The following is a 22,666-nucleotide window of genomic DNA, read 5'->3' on the forward strand; positions in this document are numbered from 1 at the left end:
TTTACACAAATTGATTGACTGACCCCCTGGCTGTAATGAATATTTTTTTGTGTCATGTTTCGCAGCTTGTCTTTTGACTCTGAATCTCCTGCTAATTGTCCCAGCAGGGCAGCTGACCAAGATGGCCGCCCTGCCCTCTGGATCACTGCGACTATACACCGCCAACAAAAGAGGAGTTGAGGAAAACACCAAGGAGAAATAAAATACTTCACCCATCCCTCTCCCCGCGAAGTGCCAGATCTTTATTTCACTCTTTTCTCTCTGCTTTTTCTGTCTCAGTGCCCATGAAGTGATTGGAAAGCACATGACAATCTTTTTTTGTTGATGTCCGATGGCGCGTGATAATGTGGTCATTATCATTGCTAAAGGAACAGGTTGAGGCTCAGACAGGGTTTCATTGGGGGTCTTTAAAGCACACACGCACACACACACACACACACACACACACACACACACACACACACACACACTTTCAGTGTGGGAAAAGAATGCATTTAAAAGAGGGACAGCTGTTTGGGTGGCTCGTGAGGACGGCAAGATGGCCTACTGTAAACTCCACCTGTGCATACGGCCATGCCTCAGGCTGTGGGGGCAAACAAGGGCCAGCGTGGGAACCTGTGATTTTGTGCGGTCCAATGGGACGTGTGTATTAGTGTGCGCGGCCTACCAACAATGACACCAAAATATATTCATAGGAGGCCATATTTTCATGTCATTTGTCCAAGAAATCACATGATTTGTGATTTGTCTTACATTTGATTTCTGAAATCCCAGAAATCAAGTGGACAGCACTTACATGGCAGATAAAAAGGTTGTAATATCCTCATTTTATACCTTTTTAGGCTGAACAGCAAAATGCAGGAACTGCTCTTTGTAGTTGAATATCATCCACACAATTAAAGTGGAAAATTCAGCATCTTCAAAACTGAATGATCTTCCGCTTGTTTTGATTGCTTATAGTCTATATTTTATAATCTGTGTGTCTATATCCCTCTACTGTTAAATTAATACTGAAATAAATACAACAGATTCATTTACAGACTTAATACATTCGATCATGTGGTTTGAAGGTAGCCACACCAAATCGGACGCGTTCCACTCTGGTCAAAAGCTGAGATTGCATCTATTGCTGAGATTTGTTAAAATAGTTAAAAGGTGTTTAGCTGTTGTTTGTTTTTTCTCCATCATAGTTTGATTTAGCTAAAGCCTCATTTGGCTATGTGGAACAACAAACGGATATCTTTCATTCACAAATAATCGATTAAAGCTTTGACTTTTAGCTTTAGCATAGTCGTGGCTATCTGACAACAGAGCTCTCTTGTTTTAACTTTCTGCGGTCAACGTGCTGTAACAAAATCCAGTCAGTGCAAAAGCCGCTTTTAAAGCCCACAAACCAAGATGAACAAAATGTAAATAACCCTTTGAGCAAATTATAGACTACCTGCACAGAGATCTGTTTAAAGGAGTGGAAAAATTAGTATGTGTATTTGTACATCAGACACTAGAGGTACCTCCATGTGCCTTGTTTTCAACATAATGTACATAACCTACTCTTACCTTTATACATTTAAAAAATTATCTCCTAAAACGTTTTTAAAGAAAAGTGTTGAATGTAAGCTTGCTGATAGAGTGAACTATTTGTCTTTGCATAGCATCACCAAAATTAATCTTGCGCACTATCAATCACCCAGTGTACACGGGGTGTGTGTGTGTATGTGTGTGTGTGCGTGTGTGCGCTGGGGGGTTGAGTGGATGAGGAATGTGATTAACTTTTCCATCTATGTGTGTCCAGCTGACTTCATTCAGGATGATAGAACAAGAGAGATGAAGAACGGGCAGGGAAGCAGTTAATACCAAACAAATGAAGGAAATGGATTAAATCCTGCTGTTTTATTAAATTTGAAATTCAAATGAAATGCTCCCTCTGTGGCTTTGCTCATATATAAAGAGGCTGAAGATCATTCTGGGTTATTTCTGGGAGTGCGTTGTCATATTGGTCAATCACCCATGATTTAAGAATAGGAGTATGTATTGATAAAAGCTCTCCCTCACAGTGTATACAGCTTGAGTGTGAGCTGGGACGAGTATTTAAATGATCTATAGAATTGAGGAAAGCACAGGAAGAGGTGTTTTTTTGAAAGACAACATTTGTTTTGTGTTGAATGAGATGAAATTGTGGAGGCAGTGGTGGTGTCCTCCCCTCCCTGCCCCAGGGCTGTCTAGATACGCCCCAGGGACAGGATGGGATGGACCGGGCCTGCCTCTCATTCATCAGCATCCATCTCTGTATGACTTCACAACATCAGTTAAAAAAACAATCAGGCTGTATAGCTGAAACAAAGGCTTCCTGTCTGAAACATGCAAGGTTAACCTTTACCTAAACGCACTAAAACGTGCTTGTCTAAACTGTCCACAAAGTGCTCCTCTATCTGGAAAGTGCTGTTGCTTTTGAGTTTTTCAATTGCTATCTTTGTTGTTGGTTAAATTGTGGGTATTATTCACAAACAATTTACAAATTTAAAATTGAATTGGTTCCCACAGTGACCTGGATCTTTAAGGTCCAGTAGGGCCATTTCCCCCTTACCTTTCCTGGTTCATAATGGAGCCTTTTGGTGTTTGAGCTCTGTAGAAATACAAAAAAACAACTGCTAGGTTAAATAAACAAACACTTGATAACTGCTAATTAAAACTGCTACCATGTCTAATAACAAGATGGCACATGTACAAGGTCAGTCATGACTGTTTGAAGTGAAGAGAGTGAGTTAGTGTGAAGGGTGTGTGTTCTGGTTAAACTGAATTTATTGTCTTGAACTTCGTGTTTTCTTTTCATATTCTCTCTCTGCAATTTGGAGCACGTGAGAGTCGCGAGATCTCACTTTTCAAATTTACGACGACCTCAAGCGCTAATGTTTAGTGATAGTCTGAGCTGCTCTCTGATTGGTCCCCGGACTCTCAGCGGCACTTCAAAGGCACGAAGAAGTCACAACTACTGAAGCAGTCGGAGAGGAAACGCAGAATCATCACGTTCGGTTACCGCGAGCGCACACACACACACACACGGAGATACCATGGCTGCTACACTGCTAGGGGTAAGTTGTGTTTGCTGAACATCCTTATCCAAGAAATCTCTAAAGTATTGGTTATATGATGTTGTAATGTTATTAATGACTCAGTGTGTCTGTGGTATTCAGGGAACCCAGTTAACTTCGCACTTTAAGGTGTTTAACTCCTGTCGTGTTGCTGCATTAACCAGTAATATTCATTCATATCATTGGTATACTCTATTAATCCGACAGTTATTGTTTTCATTCTTCAGTTTGTTGTTTTCACTGATCATGCCAGTTAGTGAAAGCTGATACCCGTAGAGCTGTCGGAAGTATACATGTTTTTAATAAAAGGAAGAGGCACTTATAATGTGATTAATCTGATGATGTCATTAACATATATATCTATGTTATTTGTTATTCATAATATGAGGCCAGAGGCACACTGTAAAACTTAAACTATGCCACATTAATAATTCACATGACTTTAATATTTAATTTGCGAGACCAAACATTTTACGCAAATCGAGTGATCAATCTAATATGTGGCGCGTCTTTACGCACACATTATGTTTGGCCATGTCTCTGGAGTGGCAGGCCTATAATATCTGTGGGTTCCCCACAGGAGGAGCCCCGGCTCGGTAGCACACCGCTGGCAATGTTGGCCGCCACCTGCAGCAGAATCGGCGAGTCCAGCCCTTCTTGCTCCCCTGCTCTTTCCGATGGTGTGCCGGGATACGTGAAGGGGTTTCACCCGTGGAAACGAGGCGCCCCGGGTACCAGCAACCTTGGGGCTTGCTTCACCCCTGTCGGGGTTCCCTCCAGGGGTAACGGGGCGGGCTTTACGGAGACCTCTAGCGCTTTCTCAGTGACCACTGCCAACTCGCCTTTTGGAAATGACATTTCGATGTACCAGTCCTCCGTGCCATCAGAAAACAGTGCTCCCGATCCCTCGCACACACAGCGGTCTGTGTTTCTGACCAAATTCCCGTCGTCGGTGGAAGGCATAGCCGGGATTTATCCGAGGATGCACGCTCATCCCTACGACTCATGGTTCAAGCCAGTGGGAGATGTCAGTAACGGGTCTGCTGCTTGGTGGGACATGGGAACCAGCTGGGTGGACACACAGAGCCAGGCTGGGTTACCCTCTCCTCTGAGCGGCTACAACACTGACTACAGCTCCGCCTTCAGCCCCGGGGCCTCTCAGCACATGCACCCTGCCACTCAGCACCTGTTTGACGGCTTCAGGCCCCCTGTCCATGCTGCCTACACAGAGTCTACAACGACGGGGGCACCTGCTCTGACAGGAACCCCCGTGGTTTCTCTGCCCGCATCTTCCCGCTCCTCCTCAAGGCGCTACTCTGGCAGAGCCACGTGCGACTGTCCGAACTGCCAGGAGGCGGAGAGCCTTGGCCAGGGGGGCACGAGTCCGCGGCGGAGGGGCTTGCACAGCTGCCACATCCCGGGTTGTGGTAAAGTTTACGGCAAGACCTCTCACCTGAAGGCTCACCTGCGCTGGCACACCGGGGAGAGGCCGTTTGTCTGTAACTGGCTCTTCTGCGGGAAACGCTTCACGCGCTCCGACGAGCTGCAGCGGCATTTACGCACGCACACCGGGGAGAAGCGATTTGAGTGCCCAATTTGCCACAAACGGTTTATGCGCTCCGACCACCTCAACAAGCATGCGAGGACGCACAGCGCGGAGGGCTCAGAGGATGGCGCGGAACCGGGACTCGGTAAAGGGAGCAGCGACACGGACAATAGCCTCGCCGGTAGCCCGAGTCAGTCTCCCGGGGTACAGGTGCGTCAGACTGTCCAAACCACCGAGGGACAGAGGGCGGAGAAATGATTTACAAAGCAACACGTGGGCATTCGATAACACTGTATCAGCCTGTATGGAGTGTGTTTTCTTGGACACTTAAAAATTGAAATGGCACTTTATGATGAACTTCAGCTGTGGATGAACTCTGTGTCCTTACCTCATCTTATTTGTAGCCTTCTTAAAAAATAAATTTGTACTCTACAGCTTATCAGACTTGTGTTATTTGAAAACATATGCGCCTAATTTATTCTACAAAAAATATTTTTGTTTGGAAATTAAACAAGTGGCTTGTCATATCGTTATTTGCGTTATTTCTGGCCATAATCGCGCTTATTAATTATTTATTAATTCATTTCAATTTAAGGTTATGCTATGTTTGGTTAAAAGACTACATTTTCATGATTTGTCTCTGTTTGTAAGTCATGATTATGAATTATAACTCAATAAAACAGGACAATGTTTGGACGTTGTTAGTTGCTCGTTAAAGCTGAAAGTCGTATGATTTTGCCGAAGCCTTTTGCATATATCAGTAAATATATAAATACAAAAAATAAAACAGCATATAACTAATATCTAATAACTATTTTGACTATTCTAAACCAGGGAAAAAATACGCACAAATGAACTGCTATAGAGTTAATCAGACTATTTCATAATTTATATTTTAGGCACCTGAAGTTTATCTATTCAGCGTATTTCTAAAACTGACTGTTGATTTGATTCATTGATTTTTGGTCTATCAGACATTGTTTGTACAGATGTGCACCATTAAATCAGTTACAAATAGAAGTCATATTTCATTTGAGTATAACTGAGGCCTATAGCAGGATTATGAAAATTTAATTTGTCTGATTAAGCTTCTGAAACGATTGCAAGTCAGAGCTGCACTGTTGAAGAAAGAATATCGAATCATTTATCAAACATTGTATTTTGCACACTTTCTGTAACTGCCTATTGCTTATATTTATATCTATAATATTTACAGTGATCAGTAACACTCATCTCATACCTTAGTGAGCAACTCCACCTAGTGTTCAGTTTATACAGTCACCAGTTTTTTGGACAACATGCGTTGGTCACACCTTGATATACAGTATATATTTTCAAGATTTGCACAAAGCTGTACGTTCAACTGAACTGAAAACATTGGCTTTATATTCATTAAAAAATATACAAGCTGTCAAATGACACAGCCTAATTAGTTACTGCCTTCTAATAGATATGGTCACGTTTCACCACACTAACATGGATTTCTATACAACATGTTGGTTCAGAAAAGCTAAAGTACTCAAGAAATGATTTTAAAAATCTTGCACATTTTATTGTGATGAAAAAAATTCATGCTACACAACTAGTCACATTAATTGACAGCAAAACCACACAGAAAAGTGCTGTTGTTATTCCGAACTCAGTGCCCGGTTAGATGAGATGCTTATAACCTTATTGCTGAATTATTCTCACGGTTAGAGACAGAGACCGCTCTTCATAAACACAAACAGTACTCACTACCTGTAATACAGGTAGCCTCATCACAAAATAGCACAATTCACATATATTTAAAAAAAAAAAAACAACAAAATCACAATAAATAATTAGTGTTCCTGACTTACAGTAAAAGAGCAGCTATTGCTGTAAACAACATTGTGTTGAATAAAATTAAAAAAGAAGAAACAGGATTGGGCAAGCGAAAGTCTCACAAGATGCAACCGGCACTCTGGATGCAGATGATCAAGTGCATGAGTGGTGTAATTCCACCTCTGATCTCAGTACCTTCAGAGATGGTTTGTTGAGTCTAAACTCATCACTGATGGCACTGGGATGATCAGCAGATGTATGCGGACACAGTTGTGGTTCTGTCGCTGTTAGAGAGGCCACATGCACAAGCGTTTGATGGTGCTGTTGCCATTAATTGTCAGTATGTTGATTACTTTAAACATTATCTTCCAGTTCATTGTTATTCCAGTGTTGTGGATTTGTTAAATTAGCTTGGAATGCACTTAATGTTCTAATGCCCAATATATCGCAAACCAATCGTTTCAAACCCAGCGTCACAGCTCTCCTACCCCAGAGACCCCACAGTCCTCAGTAGTATAATGCAACACAACTGTTCTAGTGCAAGTCTAACCAATTTATCAAAAACACATGAAACTATATTTTAACTTATCATCATAGAAAAATGCCACAAAGTAACAATAATTTGCAATGCAGTTGATCGGTTAACAAAAACAAAATACAACAAAGAAACTAGAAGACAGGGTATGCCACAAATGAAATAAAAAAGAGGCATACAGCGTCATTGTGTGCTCTGTGACTTAAATCCCAAGGCAGTACAGCTGAGGTCAGTAATGTGTTAACAGTATTATTAGAGACAAAATGTTGTACCTCAAGCTGGCCACAGGAGGGCAGACTAAGACAGCAGGGAGATAGTTTAGTTGGAGATTTGGAGTGTCACACAATCACAGAAACGTCAAACATGTAGTGTTTTACTATAAAATCATAAATAGAAAGCCTGTATAGAGCATAAATGCATCTACCTGCTCCACACACAAACACACGTACTCTGACACACACACACACACACACAACTTAGAGCTGCATGGCTAAAAAGCGAGAAATGATGACCCTTTACCCTGTGGAAGGAGCAGCCTCCCTGCTGTTGCAGCAGAGGAAGAGGAGGTGGGAGATATGTGCTCTTTGTTTCATCTCAATTTCTAAGATACTGGCCTCATTAGTCACACAGTCGATGAGGGTTTGGTCACTTCATTTAACAAAAGTGATCCCATGGAGGTTTCATAGTTTAGTTCATCGTTATCAGTCTCCACATGCAGCTGGTTGAAGATTTACCAAAATTTAGAAGCAGAGAAGAAGTCTTTACGCGACTCTCCTTCTTTATGGCTCTACTGACTTTCTTTTCCGACCTTGACCTTTGACCTAGCACTGCCAGGGGTCACCGAGGGGCATCTTGGGAACCTGGATGTGCATCTCCACGGGGCGGTCAGGTGGACAGTCCCTCCTGTAAGTAACAGTCTTCTCGTTGCTTGTTGGGATGAATGACGGGTCCTGAATAGTGAAAACAATGCAGTCAGTAATAGCAACACACACACACACACACACACACACACACACACACGCATGCATCCTGATTATACACAGACACACTCAAACCAAAACATGATACTCGATTTAGTGTTGTATTGATTTTAGGACATGAGAGATCAAATTGAATGTAGCATATGCGGAGATATCCTGACCTTTAATCCTTCATATGGGTTAAGTTGTAACAGAAGACTTTATAAACATGTTTTAATAGACTGCATTGTTGTCCATGCAACTAGTAAAGAATTATAAAATGTCTTTAGTAACAGCAGCTCATTTTATGTGGATTTTATAAATGTTCAGCTTAAGTGGAGAGTAACCATTTTTTATATCATGTAGTCTTTGAGGAAGTATGTACAGCTTTAAAATACTTGCAAAGCTAATGTAAATATGATCACCATGATCTGTGGTGAACCATGTAGAATAAATGAGAGGTTTCCAAACACGTTTAGGCATATATATCTCCAGAAAGCCCCCCTGTGGTAATTTCCATCGTTTCCTTCTTCTCAAAGGTGCTGTACATCGTTATGAAGTCACAAATCTGGACGCAGTAGATGGCGATCAGGGAGTTGAGAGGAAATGTAAAATACAGCTGTACCTCTGACAGCAGACTCAGAATTCTCTCTCCTGGTTTCAGCGGACAGAACACAGGAACAAACATATCCTGTACAATTAAGGGTTCCCTAATACATCTGGGGCTCCAGGGACATCTCAATTAAAACCCTGCTGCGCTGATGAGCGCCTCAAGCATACTTTGACTTTAGAGAGCGAACCTTTCCAGTGCAGCGATAGGGTCCGTCCTCAGCAGCGCCCCTTGGTGACAAGCCTCTCTTCTGTAGCAGCAGCCTGGACACGGCCACCACCACCAGCCCACACAGCAATGTCAGAGCACACACACTCATGAATGTTCCTACCAGCCGACTGTTGCTGGCACACTCTGTGGACACACACATGGGGTTTCACTGTGAGGAACTGGGACAGAAAATGTGATGGGTTAGAAAAAGGTTTTTTACGCTCGCAGGTTTTACGTCTGGAAGTGAGGAGTGGAATTATAAAGTAGCATGAAAATACTGCTACTACTACATTGTAAAATACAAATACCTCAAAGTTGTGCTGGAGTAATGTACTTAATTACTTTCCGTACAAACAAACAGACACTCTTACGCAGCTCGGTCAGTGGCAGCTGTGCCAGTGTTGCTGCACTGAACAGTCAGCTGGCTGTGAATCTGCTGGGGAGCATGTGTGGATGACGGGCTCATCGCTCAACACAAAGAGCCCAAAGAGTGCTCTGACATTTTGTAACAGGGTTACCATGGAGACCTGGCTCCTGCTGCACCCGGGAGGAGTGGGCGTGAGCCGGAAGAGTGTCCCATTGGGTGGAGGGGTGGAGGTGAGGGGATAGGGGGAGATGGAGGGGGGGGGGGGGACACACAATGAACGGTGCTGTTCCAAAAATCGGGAAGGCGGGGACGAACTGTAACACTTGAATGTGCAATAGTGTGTGTGTGTGTGTGTGTGTGTGTGTGTGTGTGTGTCTCTCTCTGTGTGTCTGTGTAACCCGGGGTATGTGTGAATTAGTGGCTTTTAAATTGTGTGTGTACGTGTCTGTGCATGTATGTGTTTGTGTGTGTTTGTGTGGGTGTATGTGTGTGTGTGTATGGCTGTGAAAATTAGGAAGGAGAGCTGGGAACTGAGGGGAATGTAAAATACAGCTGTAAAACTGACAGCAGGCTTGCTAACTCAAATACATCAGGGTGCAGTAGAGCAGCAGTGGTAGCAATGGAAGTGACCTCGAATGAAGGCATGCGTGAGATGTGTGTGTGTGTGTGTGTGTTGACATTATACCTGGTCTTGTGCTGATGTGAAGCTGAGTCTGACCAGACTGTGAGCTTGTTTGAAACTGATAGCGACAGCTGTCATTACTGATGTACATACACTGAATCCACATCTCCCCTGCTTGGCCTGAAAAAAAAAAATATATATATATATATATATAGAGAGAGAGAGAGAGAGTTGAAGTAAGATGTTATTCAGTCCAGACACATTAAGCTCCAAGGCCTAGTGAAAATCCTCCAGGATTATTTCAAACAAAAGAATCAGTGAGAATAGCATTACAAGAAAGCTGCTGTGTTTTAAAGCTCTTTAGTTTTTTTTACCTTAAATCTGTACCAATCAATATTTCTATAGTTCTGTAACAAGGGATCAAATTACCATCTGTAATGTGAAATGTATCCCTGGTAGTGACAAATCCACAGAATTATCACCCAACTCTGCAATTGCCCTCACTGCACCTTTTTGGCTCTTTTGGCTCATTGTTTTGATGTAGAAGTGTAGTGCAGGGTGTGTACCTGCATTGTGACATCATGGTTTGGTGTGGTCAGAGGTGCAACAGACTAGGGTTGAGCCAGCGTACATTTTCTTTGAACCTGTTTGATATTAAGCCACAGAGCGGACTAAACTGGTATACCAAGTTTCCGCTCTCAGTGTCGCACTTGACAGCCGTCCATGACTTTTACGTTTTAGTAAAGACGCTCTCTACCATGTCTGGTCTTGTCATGAACCTCCTAAACACAAAACACAACCTGCGCTGCCGTGCACAGGTTGAACAGAAATACTGGTTCAAACCAGTTTAGACACACCGGACCGGACCGGTGAATCCGGATATTGACCTAACTTTACAACACACTCTTTGATCTGGTGTTAAGTTACTCTTTAAGTTCTAATTGAAATGGTGAATGAGAGGCTGAATCTTTTTGACAAGAAGGAAGCCCAGACTTCGAAATAAACCTAATTTAAATGCATCATAGTCTTTCCTCAGTTCCACCAAATTGCAAATGGTGCAAAGCTCAAGTGTAAAATTGCCTTCAGAGCAGCTGTACCTGATACAACATCCATGTAGCCCACCAGTGGTGCACAGGTGTTGTTGCAATGTCCAGCCTCTTTTTGTGTGAGGCCGTGAGACAAGTGGCAGTCCACACACTTCCTGAGAGAGAGAGAGAGAGAGTGCAACTGCGTCAGCTTCAGCTACAAATCGTTCTGTAAGAGCTCCCATCATGCTTTGTGGTCGCAAATACAAACCGACACGTACCAGTATGATTGGCAGGTGCTTTGGCAAGCAGGGCATCTCTCACAGAAGTCTCCAGAGCGCCGAGGGTCGTCGCACACACACTTGCCACACGTACATCTGCCCCGCCCGCTGCACAGCAAGCCGTTGGCTGATTGGCAGTTTGCCGTGGAGACGGGACAACCACAGCTATCACCAGTCCAGTCGTCCTCGCACACGCACTCACCTGACACACACACACCACGCCCTGAGAAAGACAGATAGAGGCGGAAGGAAAGTGTGATACAGAAGCACAGAGAAGAATTGCAGACTGTATGTTTCTTAGGAACTAGATGTTCAAAATATATCATTTTGAAGCTTACCTCCACACAGCAGTCCCCCTTCGTACGGACAGGAGAAGTCATCTATCTCGCAGTATTTCCCATATACTGTGCCAAGCCTGGTCTGCTCGCACACACACCTCCCACACTCACACACTCCCCGACCACTGCAGTCCACGTCAGACCCGTCCGCTCTGCAATTCCAGTTTGAATCTCTGTCTGAGCCCTTAATTAGTCCGTGATCTGGCCTCTGCTCCTGATCGGAGCTTCCTCTGCATTGGCTGTCGTCATTGCAGCGCCTCATTGGTCCACAACTGCAGCCGCATTTAGAGTGGATCCTAATGACGGTGGATTCGTTATATCCCACAGGTCGAACCGACACTGTTACGTCTTCATCTTCAGCATCGTCAGGACAAGAGTGCATTCCGATAGTGATATTGAAGTAAACCTGCATGGGAAGATGAAAAGGTTAATCACCACTTTGGTCAAAACTGAAATATCTATTGGATTGATTGCCATGAAATTTAGTACAGACATTCATAGCGCCCAGAGAACGAATCCTAGTAACTTTCGCGATTCCCTTCTTTTTTTCTCTAGCGCCATCATCAGGTGAAGATTTTAATTTGTCCAATACTTTACTTTACGACCGCTGCAGTGCCTAAATACAGCCTCACAGAGCTGCTGGCATGTCTGCCGACTCAATGGATATATATTATATATATTAATATTAAAGGTAAGACTGCAATCACCAAGTCCTGACATACTGAAAATCTCCAAAATTGTGGAGATATAAATAGCTTATTCTGTTGTCTTCCCTGTCAGAAAGGGGAAAGTGTGACAAATATTCATGTAAGGCAAGACAGATTTAAAAACTATCTCCCGGCACGCTTGGTAGGACTGCATCCATCTTTAAACTCAACCTTCATTTAGATCTCAGCTATACATCTGTAAAGTGTTATGACTGCATCTGGCATGGTTGTGACGCTATCGCGGTGACAAAATCTTTCCACCGACCAACAGAAAAATGAATACCTCACAAGGTGGAAACAATGTCAGCGTCGCTGTCGTGGCTGGTAAACAAATGAATGATTGACTATTCAACAACCATTTCTTTCTCAAGAGTCTGCTGTCGCTTTAGAGATCCTACACAGATCCAGAGAAATGCCGCTGAGTGTAAAAATGTATTTTTCCCCAAAGTCCGAAAGTCCTGCTGTAAATCTAAAATGAGCCACCTTTCATAGTATAATTTTGGCAATCTCTGATAAGACTTAAATACTTCCTGGTTACTTATCTTACCAGGAAGTGGATTCTAAGTGTGATGCGTCATGTGAATAATTCTTCTGTTCATGTGCATGCCAAAGCTTTGAATCTACAGGCAGGCCTTTCACTTGATTCCCATTCTGGTAAGTGTGGGTACTTTCCATAATCCACTTTAATCCACCCGTGGATTAAAGGGCTGGACTTCAGTCTATTAGCACAATGGAGTAACTATAGAGCAATCATTAAGTATCTTGGAATAAAGTTAAGAGCCCCAAAAGGTTACTGGGGAGAGGAGTGTTAAAAGAGTAGTCTTTTGTATTATCATTACTACTGCAGCAGAAAAGCTCCTCTGCAGTGGTGCAGACTATTTAAAGTGTTCCACTGTTTTCATACCTGTTCCATTTATCCACAAAGAGGATGTCCAGTGACCTATTTCTAAATATAAATGTCCCATTTGTTTGCAAAAAGGCTCTTATATTGGGCAAGGTAAGGATTTTTAGGACGAATAGGTCATGGAATCACATGGCAATGTTTTCCTGGTAAACACTGCCTGTAATCTGCTCAACTCGGATTATTTACCAAATCTTTAGCTCTCAGTGACATGTGTGTGAGTGCGTTTGTATTTGTCAAAAGTAATCCAATACAACCAATACATTTCCTGTGACATATCCCGGAGCTTAAATCAAAGATTTCCGTACAAAAGCGAGTAACATTCAGCTAAATTCTGGCACTGTTTTAACCGAATGTATGCTTTGATTTTGTTGTTTTTCTGAAGGTACGCTTGTGTGTTTACCATCTGGCCGGGCTGCACCCCCGAGCAACTCTGGTCCTTTGCGGTGGATCCATTGGGACAGAGAGGAGAGACAGACACCCAGTACCTGCTGACTGCCTTGTCCTCCACTGACACGGATACTGCCACCTCCGACAACAACCTCTGGATGGAGCGAGTACGGAGACAGATAAGAAGCGACATTAACTTTACTGCCTGATATCAAGGAATTCAATGTATTATGCTGGTTGCAAGGGAATGTGGGTTATGACAAAAGGGAGTGGGAAAAACAGTGACAGTTTAAAAATGTAATGAATATAAGCTGTCTGAGTGGAAAGTAATGAGGCGAGAGTGAGGAAGAGATACAGAAAGGGAGAAGTGTGATTAATTAAAGTTGTCACATGTCCCCAGAATGCCTTTCTTTCTTTCTTTGTAAAATACAGGGGGAAAAGAAATGGGGCCAAAAATAGCATCTTTGTATTCGTCCATGATTAGGACTTATGGTTTCCGTGGGGATGTGATAGCTATTATAATGCCAGCTTCTGTTCAGCCTCTGCTGCTTGTGTATGCGTGTATGCGTGTGTGTGTGTGTGTGTGTGTGTGTCTGCACGTATGCATGGCTGTGCACCCGGATCTTTGGATTCGGCAGATTCTCGAAGCAAACAATGGAGCGCTGTGCCTGAGGCAAGATTATAGCCTAGAATGCTGCCAACTGAACAAATCCCTAGTATCACACACACACACACACACACACAAAAACACACACACACACACACACAATGCCTTACCCCTCCATAACCTCCTGTTCTCATCCGTGTTTCTCTGTTTCATTAGGACTTCGGTGCCCAAAAACATCTCCAATAGTCTTCAACTTCAGAATTTAAGTTTGTATTACAAGTGCCTGTCCTTTTTCTGCACTCCTAAACCTAAATCTCCTGTATAAATATAACAGTGCACACTTTCTGTAGTATCACCTATTCTTTTTGCTGCAAACAGGAATGTGCGATCAGTGCTATGAGCCAAGTTCATGTGAGTCAGCAGATCAGCAGACAAACACTTTGAACTGATACTGTGTGGGCTCATATATTCAGCTCCTGCTGTGCTGCTGCTCTCTTCTCTCTAACTTTTCACTTGTTCCTGTCCTTCTCCTTGTTGTCTGAAAGATGAATACTATACAGAGGGAGGACAAAAATGAGAAATAAGTTGCAAAGGAGGTGAGTGCTCTGTACCTTGTATGCGTCCACCACCAGCTCTATAAGGTTTGGGGCCTGGAAGAGGCCTAACTTTCCCAGGTAGGAGCCAGGTAGCAAACGTACCAACTCCTAAAGAAGAAAAGGGAGAAGAGTGAAAATTTAAATAGATTCCCCTTTATGGAAGCCTCCCTAGCATAAAAACTATGTGGCAACATGTTTTTTTCAATTTATATACAGTTGTGCGAAAAAGTGTTTGCCCCCTTCCTGATTTCTTATTTTTTTGCATGTTTGTCACACTTAAATGTTTCAGATCATCAAACAAATTTAAATATTAGACAAAGATAACACAAGTAAACACAAAACGCAGTTTTTAAATGAAGGTTTTTATTATTAAGGGGGAAAAAAAATCCAAACCTACATGGCCCTGTGTGAAAAAGTGATTGCCCCCTAAACCTAATAACTGGTTGGGCCACCCTTAGCAGCAACAACTGCAATCAAGCGTTTGCGATAACTGGCAATGAGTCTTTTACAGCGCTGTAGAGGAATTTTGGCCCACTCATCTTTGCAGAATTGTTGTAATTCAGCCACATTGGAGGGTTTTCGAGCATGAACCGCCTTTTTAAGGTCATGCCACGGCATCTCAATCGGATTCAGGTCGGGACTTTGACTAGGCCACTCCAAAGTCTTCATTTTGTTTTTCTTAAGCCATTCAGAGGTGGACTTGCTGGTGTGTTTTGGATCGTTGTCCTGCTGCAGAACCCAAGTGCGCTTCAGCTTGAGGTCACGAACAGATGGCCGGACATTCTCCTCCAGGATTTTTTGGTAGACAGCAGAATTCATGGTTCCATTTACCACAGCAAGTCTTCCAGGTCCTGAAGCAGCAAAACAGCCCCAGACCATCACACTACCACCACCATATTTTACTGTTGGTATGATGTTCCTTTTCTGAAATGCCGTGTTACTTTTACGCCAGATGTAATGGGACATACACTTTCCAAAAAGTTCAACTTTTGTCTCGTCAGTCCACAGAGTATTTTCCCAAAAGTCTTGGGGATCATCAAGATGTTTTCTGGCAAAACAGACGAGCCTTTATGTTCTTTTTGCTCAGCAGTGGTTTTCGTCTTGGAACTCTGCCTTGCAGGCCATTTTTGCCCAGTCTCTTTCTTATGGTGGAGTCATGAACACTGACCTTAATTGAGGCAAGTGAGGCCTGCAGTTCTTTGGATGTTGTTCTGGGGTCTTTTGTGACCTCTTGGATGAGTCGTCGCTGCGCTCTTGGGGTAATTTTGGTCGGCCGGCCACTCCTGGGAAGGTTCACCACTGTTCCATGTTTTCGCCATTTGTGGATAATGGCTCTCACTGTGGTTCGCTGGAGTCCCAAAGCTTTAGAAATGGCTTTGTAACCTTTTCCAGACTGATAGATCTCAATTACTTTGTTTCTCATTTGTTCCTGAATTTCTTTGGATCGCAGCATGATGTCTAGCTTTTGAGGATCTTTTGGTCTACCTCACTTTGTCAGGCAGGTCCTATTTAAGTGATTTCTTGATTGAGAACAGGTGTGGCAGGAATCAGGCCTGGGTGTGGCTAGAGAAATTGAACTCAGCTTTCCAAAGATGTGATAAACCACAGTTAATTTATGTTTTAACAGGGGGGAGGCAATCACTTTTTCACACAGGGCCATGTAGGTTTGGATTTTTTTTCCCCCCCATAATAATAAAAACCTTCATTTAAAAACTGCATTTTGTGTTTACTTGTGTTATCTTTGTCTAATATTTAAATTTGTTTGATGATCTGAAACATTTAAGTGTGACAAACATGCAAAAAAATAAGAAATCAGGAAGGGGGCAAACACTTTTTCACACAACTGTACTGTATAGTGTTGTGTGCAAATGTGTGGAAGAGATTACCTTGTACCACTGGTACTGCTGCTTCTCCACAGCGAAGATGGAGTGCATATGGTTTTCAAGCAGCTTATCAGACAACTGACCCACACTGGGATGGTCCTGAAAAGGAGACAGCCATCAGACTAAATGCTAAAAAAACTTTTTTCAGGAAAGCATTTCTGTTCGCATGTAGTTTGACATTTAGGGAAATAAACATATTTGTTTTCTTGGCAAGAGTTAGATACAAAGATAACTATTTCTCTATACAGTAAATATGAAGCTATCATCAGCAGCAGCTTAGACTAAAAAACAGCCAAAAACAGCTAGCCAAAGGTAATACAATCTGTCTTCCAGAACCCCTAACATTCACAAATTAAAAAAACAGTGTATCTTGTTTGTTCCTTACACAAATCCACAGGACTCATTTCAAGGTTCAGCTCTTTTAAGCCCGTCTTCCCACCATGTGTAAGTGTCCCCCTGCTCTCACCATCCTAGTGCTCCCTGTGTAGACATTGTTTTCCAGGTGACACAGGCCGTCGTGTGGCGTCACAATCCCTGCCAGCCGGCTGTCCAGGGCGAGGTGAGACGGCTGGTCCGTCATCAGGAGCAGTAGGCGCTTGGCTTCTGGTCGCCAACCCACCGATCTCTAAAGGAGAGACGGAGAGGAGTCAGGACATTGTGTAATGTGAGTAAATCATGTGTATTCTGTCTCTGGAGAGCAGTTTGGTAGATTCTCTCATTTTTATCCCCTTACATCACTACTCAACTACATTTACACAGACTGGAAATAATGTGCATGCAATATATTTTTTACACATGTGGTAAGAAACTGCAGATTCAAACATCTTAATCATCTGCACTACATTAGTTCCCGTGGTGATCAGCTCTTTCTGTAATGCCCAACTGAAGGAAACACAGCAGAAATTCCTCCACCAGTCACAGACTGGTGGAGTCTGAAGTCAGTGACTTGTCATAGACAGTGTGAGAGAAATGAGTTTATGTGAGTGACTTTGTGTGTGTGCACGTATGTATTTAAGGAAACCCAGTGAGTTCATAAGTAGGCCTGACATAATGGAGAGTCTATTTCTAGAGTGATGACCACCGTGGTGTTTCCCTGCAGGCTGGTTACTCAGGGCCCCCCTGCATGGTGTGACTCAAAGCCCTCCTGCAGCCATAGTATAAGCAACTCTGTGTGTCTGCCATACCCCAGCAGTGGTGTCATTACTTAGTGGGATTCCAGTGGTAATATCCAATGCTGAGTCAGAGTGCCACCATTCTCCCAGAATAAATGCTTCTTTCACCAGCATGCAGACTTACGACCAAATTTGGGGTAATGCCTAATTTTCCTTAATTCTCAAGGAAACTGAAAATGACCCACCACAAAAAATATTTAGCTAACTCTGTTTCTCTTTGTTGCACACACAAGTAGCTCATGTGAGCATGACTTTCCAGCTTGTGTATATACACACCTGGCAGACAGCGGCTTGCATCATAGCATCCAGTCCTCCCTCAGGTGTGTCCATGTTTCCGGAGATGCGCTGGCGTTTGATCACACGCGTGAACTCGCTCACATTACCGGTCATACTCAGGACGTGGTGGAAGCCGTGGGCTGGACGACAGCGGATCTCATAATCACTGGTGAGAGACGGAGACGGCCCAGAAAGTTTTTGATTGCAGCATTTAAGGATGTAGATGTCAGGACAAATGAATGGCAAAAGCCTGTCTCACAGCACAGCTCGTTGCCGCCTAACAACTGATGAGTCTCTCACTGAGTCACACGTGGGAGCAACTAACGGGAGCAGCTTGCTTGTATGCATTTTTAAATCACCACTTTTCCTGTCTCATTAAAAGAAGAAAAGGTTAGCGGAGGAGTAGAACAAGACAAACTTTGAAAGTGTCAACTATCTATTTCATACATTGCACGAACATTCACAAAATGAGCTACATAGAGAGGATTAACCCTACTTTTCTTTTGCAACAATCAATAATCCAACCAAGAGATGGTGTGTCTTACCTGCAGGGGTTGTTGATCTTGGAGGGGTGGACATTGATGTAAGGGGAGACAGGTTTGTCCACAAACGAACCGAAACCCAGCCAAAGGTCCGAGGAGTGCTCCGTCATACGAAGAGACAGCGCCACACCCACTGTCTTCAACTGGACCGCAGAAAACATGGCGAGGTTGGTGGATGCAGAATGGGACAGCCGGAGGCGAGTAAAGGACGGCGAGGGGGAGAAGTAGAAAAGCATGAAGAGGTAAAGGGTGAGACGGGGTCAAGAGAAGAAAACACTTTCTTCAAAGAGATTCATTCAAATATCTTAAATAATTGAAACAACATTTAAATAAATTAGTCTGAGCTCTGACATTTTTGCAGTGTATTCCATGCCAAATGTAAAGACAGTAGCCATCTCATAAGCCCCAATGATGTAATACCAAACTGTTTTTATAAGTCTTGAGTTTTTCCAACCATCATAAAAACAATATGTGTGAAAGAAAGTTGTGATGATCCAGAAATTAGTTTCAACCTTTCAAACTCTTTTCTTTAGAAAAAGAAGTGAAAATCGTCAGCACTGATGAACACCTACATGATCCAGGTTTTCCTGCATAGATGCCGATACATCAACCAGGCAGTACAGATCCACTGGATAACGCTCCAGCTGCTTCACAGCCACCACGACGCTGGCCTCTGAACCTAGGCAGACACACGCATATGATGAAATAATTCATTAAAAACTTTACCTCAGCTGCTTCATCACACACTAAGACAATAAGAAAGCAGCCCAAATCAGAGATACACTATTTGACACTTGACTAAATGTTGCAATCGAGGCACAAACACAGAGTTGCCCGTCGTCTACCTGGTCTGAGGGTGATGCTGATGTCTTGTGGGGACACTTGTGTGCTACTGATGGTGGCGTTGACCTCCACCTTGATCTCTGACTGCTCCATGAACTCCTGATCACAGCCTCTCCTGAACAGCTTCACTGGCAGGTCGCAGCGCTGGCTCGGCCCCACCCCATCCAGAAAGTCCTGGTAGAGAAGGGAAATGGTGACTTTTGAAAAAAGTCCTTCTGTCACTATGATCTTCTTTTAATATATTTTATTTGCAGTTTTCAATAAAAAAAAAATGTAGAAAGCAACACAGACAATGCTAAACAAGACAGAGCAGTAAAGCTTACAAGAGATAATACAACTAAGCCGTATTTTAAGCTGTTATCATGATAATCGCATTTCAGGAATGAGAACAAGTGACACAATGAAGCGGGTCAAGTTGAACACCACATTATCCTCTGTGACCCAAGGGGCAAGACGCAATAATGCCGCCAAATATAGCCTGTAGTCCTTACTTACTATCCAATCCTCTTCTAATGTTGCCCACTACATCCTTTCAGAAATATAGAAGTAGACACACAAACACTCCAGAGTACAGAGTGTGTCATTTGTTATTTCACCCACCTCCATGATCTCTCTGTAACTCAGACACGGCATTTTGAAACCAGTTTCACAATAACTCAACCTTGGTTTCGTTTCAGTCATTTTCATGATGTTTGTATTGATCTGTGACGTAGGTTGAGGCCTAGTGAACATGAGAACCATTACCATATCATGTGATCCTGTAGCTACTCATCAGTTTAGTGTGTCAGGAAGAAGTGTCCTGTTTGTGTCGAGCTCTAATATCTCCGATACTGATTACAGAGGAGAGTATATTTAAATGAAAGTAGCAACTTTGATAGAAAAGAGTAAATGCTCCAATTGGCTTTTTCTTATTGAGTATATGATTTAATCATCGCTTCATTGAATGAATCTCGCTGTATCTAACCACGCCGCTGCCTCCGACAGTACAGTACAACAGCGTCATGCATTGCAGCTTTGGAGTGGATTAGTGACCTTTGGTACTTTCCTCTGTGACAAACATGCCACACAGTGACTAGCACTCGCAACAACAAATGTGATCATTAAATGTGTGTATTCACAGCATGTCATGGGCCTGATTGGAATGAGTCTGATACAACCAACAAGATCACGCAAACAAGGAATAAAATGGTGCAATTAAATGAGATTACTGCTACTTTTAAAACAGAAATACTGTTGCAGATAAGCAAAACAGTCTGCAGTAAACAACTGAAGCGAATTGTGTGACCATGCTTATGTGGTTATAATTTGAACACCAGAGGGCTGTACAGTGACTTTCCCTGGACTTCCCTTAGTTTGCCACTTCTCCTGACACTGAATGTCAATGGCAAAAAGTGATCATGAATGTTTACAAGCACTGTACTATTCAAACCGTGTCCAAGCATGCTTGTGTGACATTTTGTGTGTGTGTGTGGGTGTGTGTGTGTGTGTGTGTAGGAGGTTAGAGATCTGGCATTTGAATGCTTTCACACACCAACGAGCCCGGCCCCTCTTAATGATGTCAGTTAAGGTTAGGCCTCACAAGATGGGAAAGCACCTGAGGTCTGTAAACACACACATGTTGACAGCCTAGTCTAGACGGTGCAGTTTGTGTGTGTGTGTGTGTGTGTGTGTGTGTGTGTGTATTTTGTGACTGGTGTGGCACTGGAAGGCTTTACAGCTTCTCAGGGTTGATTCGGGGTGGGCTCTTTACAAGACCCAGGAAGCAGATACAGACAAACATAAAGGAGGATGCACACTTCGAGAAAAAGTGCAGTGATATGTGTGAGTGCCTAGACTAAACACATGGATAGAAAGTGGCTCTGTCTCTGCTGCGGCATGAGAAAGCACACATGGAAACATTCACACACACATATACACAGACACACTCACACACTCACACAGGTCATAGAGCAGGCCACCAAGCCCGACCATACACATTATATTCGCATCTGTGGATGGCATCAAAGCTTCGGTGTGTGTCATCTGAGGAATGCTGTAACATTCTCCTTTTCTCCCTTTCCCTGTCACACTCAAACACGCACTTTTTATACACATTCCTACCTCCTTGAAGCACCAGGCACACTGTGGTCCACGTCTGAGGCAATCTGCACAAGAAGTGACACTAGGAGACCAACATGCACTGTCAACTGCAGAGAGAGAGAGAGAGAGAGAGAGAGATGACGGAGAAATGGGATGAAGAGAAGACTCAATGATTAGCATATGAAAGACAGAGTGGGTCAACACTCATTAGCCATGCAGCCGAGCCCCTGTGGATATTTAGAGATCTCACGCACACTTCTGACGACGGAAGCACCACTTAGCATCTCATGTGAGGCTATTCAGTACGTATCAGCAAGCCGTGTAGTGGGAAAACGGCTGTGAGTGTGGGAACAGGTGCTCGAGTTGTTGGAGTGCAAAGGATCATTTCCCACACCCACACACACAGACGCACAGCGAGGACTAATCGTGAGACAATCTGTGAATGCAACACAAATGATTACGTTTTAATGGAGTGAAAACACTGTGACAAATGCAACTGTTGGGAGAGAAATACAGCATGATGTAGACACTGGAGGTTTTTACAGGGTGACAAAAGGCACAAAATAAACCTTTAGTTTACTGCAGTGGGATTAATGATTCATTGGAGTGATTTGTCCTCAGAAATCTAATTTTGCAGAGTCATTTCAGTGAGCTGCGGGGCTGTAATGTAGGACAGAGAAATGCTGCAGGTCCTATAGAATCACTAACAGCCCACTAACAAGCAGCTCTGACCCAATTAGCTCTCCCTCTGGCAAACCTCAGAATAGGTGAAGTGTTTAACTTCTAATTGATGAATACATGCTGAAACAAGAGGATGATAGGCTTCTCCAGTGGGTCCCCTGGTTGTGCGTTTAGAGGTTTCTCCTTTAAAATTGAATAGGCTTTAATGTATGTTAAATGAGACAGCTTATAGGTCTGGCTGCTATGTTCAAAGGTCCACAGTCTCCCCTTAAAACATATGCCGTAATGAAAGTTAATATCATTCTCAAATGCTCATAAAGTGGCTCGCTTACATGAAACATTTTGGAGCACAGAACGGGAGCTGATGTCTTGACATGACACAAGAAGCAGGCTAATTGCTGGGTTGTGATGTAGGTAATTGGCCCTAATGAGCCTCCACTCACCGGCGCCGGAGGCTTCTGCGCTGACAGCAACCACCACGCAGCAGAGCAGGAGACACAGAGGGACGCTGCCGTATGTGCGGAACCAGGAAGTCATATTATCCTATCCACACCGGGGGGGGGGGGGGGGGGGGGGGGGGGAGGGGGGGGGGGGGGGCGGG

The 22,666-nt window shown here is 43.4% G+C and overlaps 2 protein-coding genes across 2 annotated transcripts; one reads left to right on the forward strand and one right to left on the reverse strand.

Moving 5' to 3' along the window:
• The first annotated feature begins 3,018 nt into the window (after nucleotides 1–3,018).
• On the forward strand, nucleotides 3,019–4,970 carry sp8a (sp8 transcription factor a). Its single transcript, XM_031854211.1, has 2 exons — nucleotides 3,019–3,089; nucleotides 3,670–4,970. Exons 1-2 carry the CDS (start codon nucleotides 3,069–3,071, stop codon nucleotides 4,891–4,893), a joined length of 1,245 nt encoding a protein of 414 aa, XP_031710071.1. The 5' UTR covers nucleotides 3,019–3,068; the 3' UTR covers nucleotides 4,894–4,970.
• A 1,192-nt stretch (nucleotides 4,971–6,162) lies between these two features.
• On the reverse strand, nucleotides 6,163–22,634 carry itgb8 (integrin, beta 8). Its single transcript, XM_031854184.1, has 16 exons — nucleotides 22,509–22,634; nucleotides 21,406–21,491; nucleotides 19,308–19,479; nucleotides 19,035–19,141; nucleotides 18,466–18,605; nucleotides 17,921–18,086; nucleotides 16,939–17,097; nucleotides 16,476–16,571; nucleotides 14,605–14,697; nucleotides 13,400–13,540; nucleotides 11,389–11,794; nucleotides 11,051–11,273; nucleotides 10,842–10,945; nucleotides 9,808–9,924; nucleotides 8,736–8,899; nucleotides 6,163–7,926 (listed from the first exon to the last, which is right to left on the reverse strand). The coding sequence occupies exons 1-16, from the start codon at nucleotides 22,600–22,602 to the stop codon at nucleotides 7,798–7,800; spliced, it is 2,397 nt and encodes a 798-aa protein (XP_031710044.1). The 5' UTR covers nucleotides 22,603–22,634; the 3' UTR covers nucleotides 6,163–7,797.
• Between the last annotated feature and the right edge of the window lie 32 nt (nucleotides 22,635–22,666).

Source organism: Anarrhichthys ocellatus, unplaced genomic scaffold, assembly GCF_004355925.1.
Source record: "Anarrhichthys ocellatus isolate YVR2014 unplaced genomic scaffold, GSC_Weel_1.0 scaffold14, whole genome shotgun sequence".
NCBI lineage: Eukaryota > Metazoa > Chordata > Actinopteri > Perciformes > Anarhichadidae > Anarrhichthys > Anarrhichthys ocellatus.